At 65.6% G+C, this 925-nt stretch overlaps 1 protein-coding gene across 1 annotated transcript in view; it reads left to right on the top strand.

Annotated features, from left to right (window-relative positions):
- The window catches only part of VOLCADRAFT_100315 (uncharacterized protein), a gene marked incomplete at both ends in the record, with an annotated part of 12,372 nt that overhangs the window by 1,177 nt on the left and 10,270 nt on the right, over nucleotides 1-925 (top strand). Inside the window, one exon of the mRNA XM_002958939.1 lies at nucleotides 274-661. Coding sequence (XP_002958985.1) covers nucleotides 274-661 — 388 coding nt within the window. The remainder of the gene's footprint in view (nucleotides 1-273; nucleotides 662-925) is intronic.

Genomic DNA, 925 nt, shown 5'->3' with positions numbered 1-925 from the left:
GCTGCCGCTGCTACTCCGTTGCTAGTTCCCGCCGCCGCCGCGCCTGCTGCTGTTGCTATTTCCCGCCGCCACCGCGCCTGTTGTTCAGACTAATGCATCTCCCAGCCCCACCGCCGTCGCTGCCGCTGCTACTCCGTTGCTATTTCCCGCCGCCGCCGCGCCTGTTGTTCAGACAAATGCATCTCCCAGCCCCACCGCCGTCGCTGCCGCTGCTACTCCGTTGCTATTTCCCGCCGCCGCCGCACCTGTTGTCCAGACTAATGCACCCCCCAGCCCCACCGCCGTCGCTGCATCTGCTACTCCGTTGCTATTTCCCGCCGCCTCCGCGCCTGTTGTTCAGACTAATGCACCTCCCAGCCCCACCGCCGTCGCTGCCGCTGCTACTCTGATGCTATTTCCCGCCGCCGCCGCACCTGTTGTCCAGACTAATGCACCCCCCAGCCCCACCGCCGTCGCTGCCGCTGCTACTCCGTTGCTATTTCCCGCCGCCTCCGCGCCTGTTGTTCAGACTAATGCACCTCCCAGCCCCACCGCCATCGCTGCCGCTGCTACTCCGTTGCTCATTCCCGCCGCCGCCGCACCTGTTGTCCAGACTAATGCACCTCCCAGCCCCACCACCGTCGCTGCCGCTGCTACTCTGTTGCTATTTCCCGCCGCCGCCGTGCCTGCTGCTGTTGCTATTTCCCGCCGCCTCCGCGCCTGTTGTTCAGACTAATGCACCTCCCAGCCCCACCGCCGTCGCTGCCGCTGCTACTCCGTTGCTAATTCCCGCCGCCGCCGCGCCTGCTGCTGTTACTATTTCCCGCCGCCACCGCGCCTGTTGTTCAGACTAATGCATCTCCCAGCCCCACCTTCGTCGCTGCCGCTGCTACTCCGTTGCTAATTCCCGCCGCCGCCGCGCCTGCTGCTGTTGCTATTTCCCGCC

This window comes from Volvox carteri, assembly GCF_000143455.1.
Source record: "Volvox carteri f. nagariensis unplaced genomic scaffold VOLCAscaffold_113, whole genome shotgun sequence".
NCBI lineage: Eukaryota > Viridiplantae > Chlorophyta > Chlorophyceae > Chlamydomonadales > Volvocaceae > Volvox > Volvox carteri.
The sequence above is the reverse complement of the archived record's forward strand: the minus strand, read 5'-3'. Positions and strand labels throughout refer to the sequence as shown.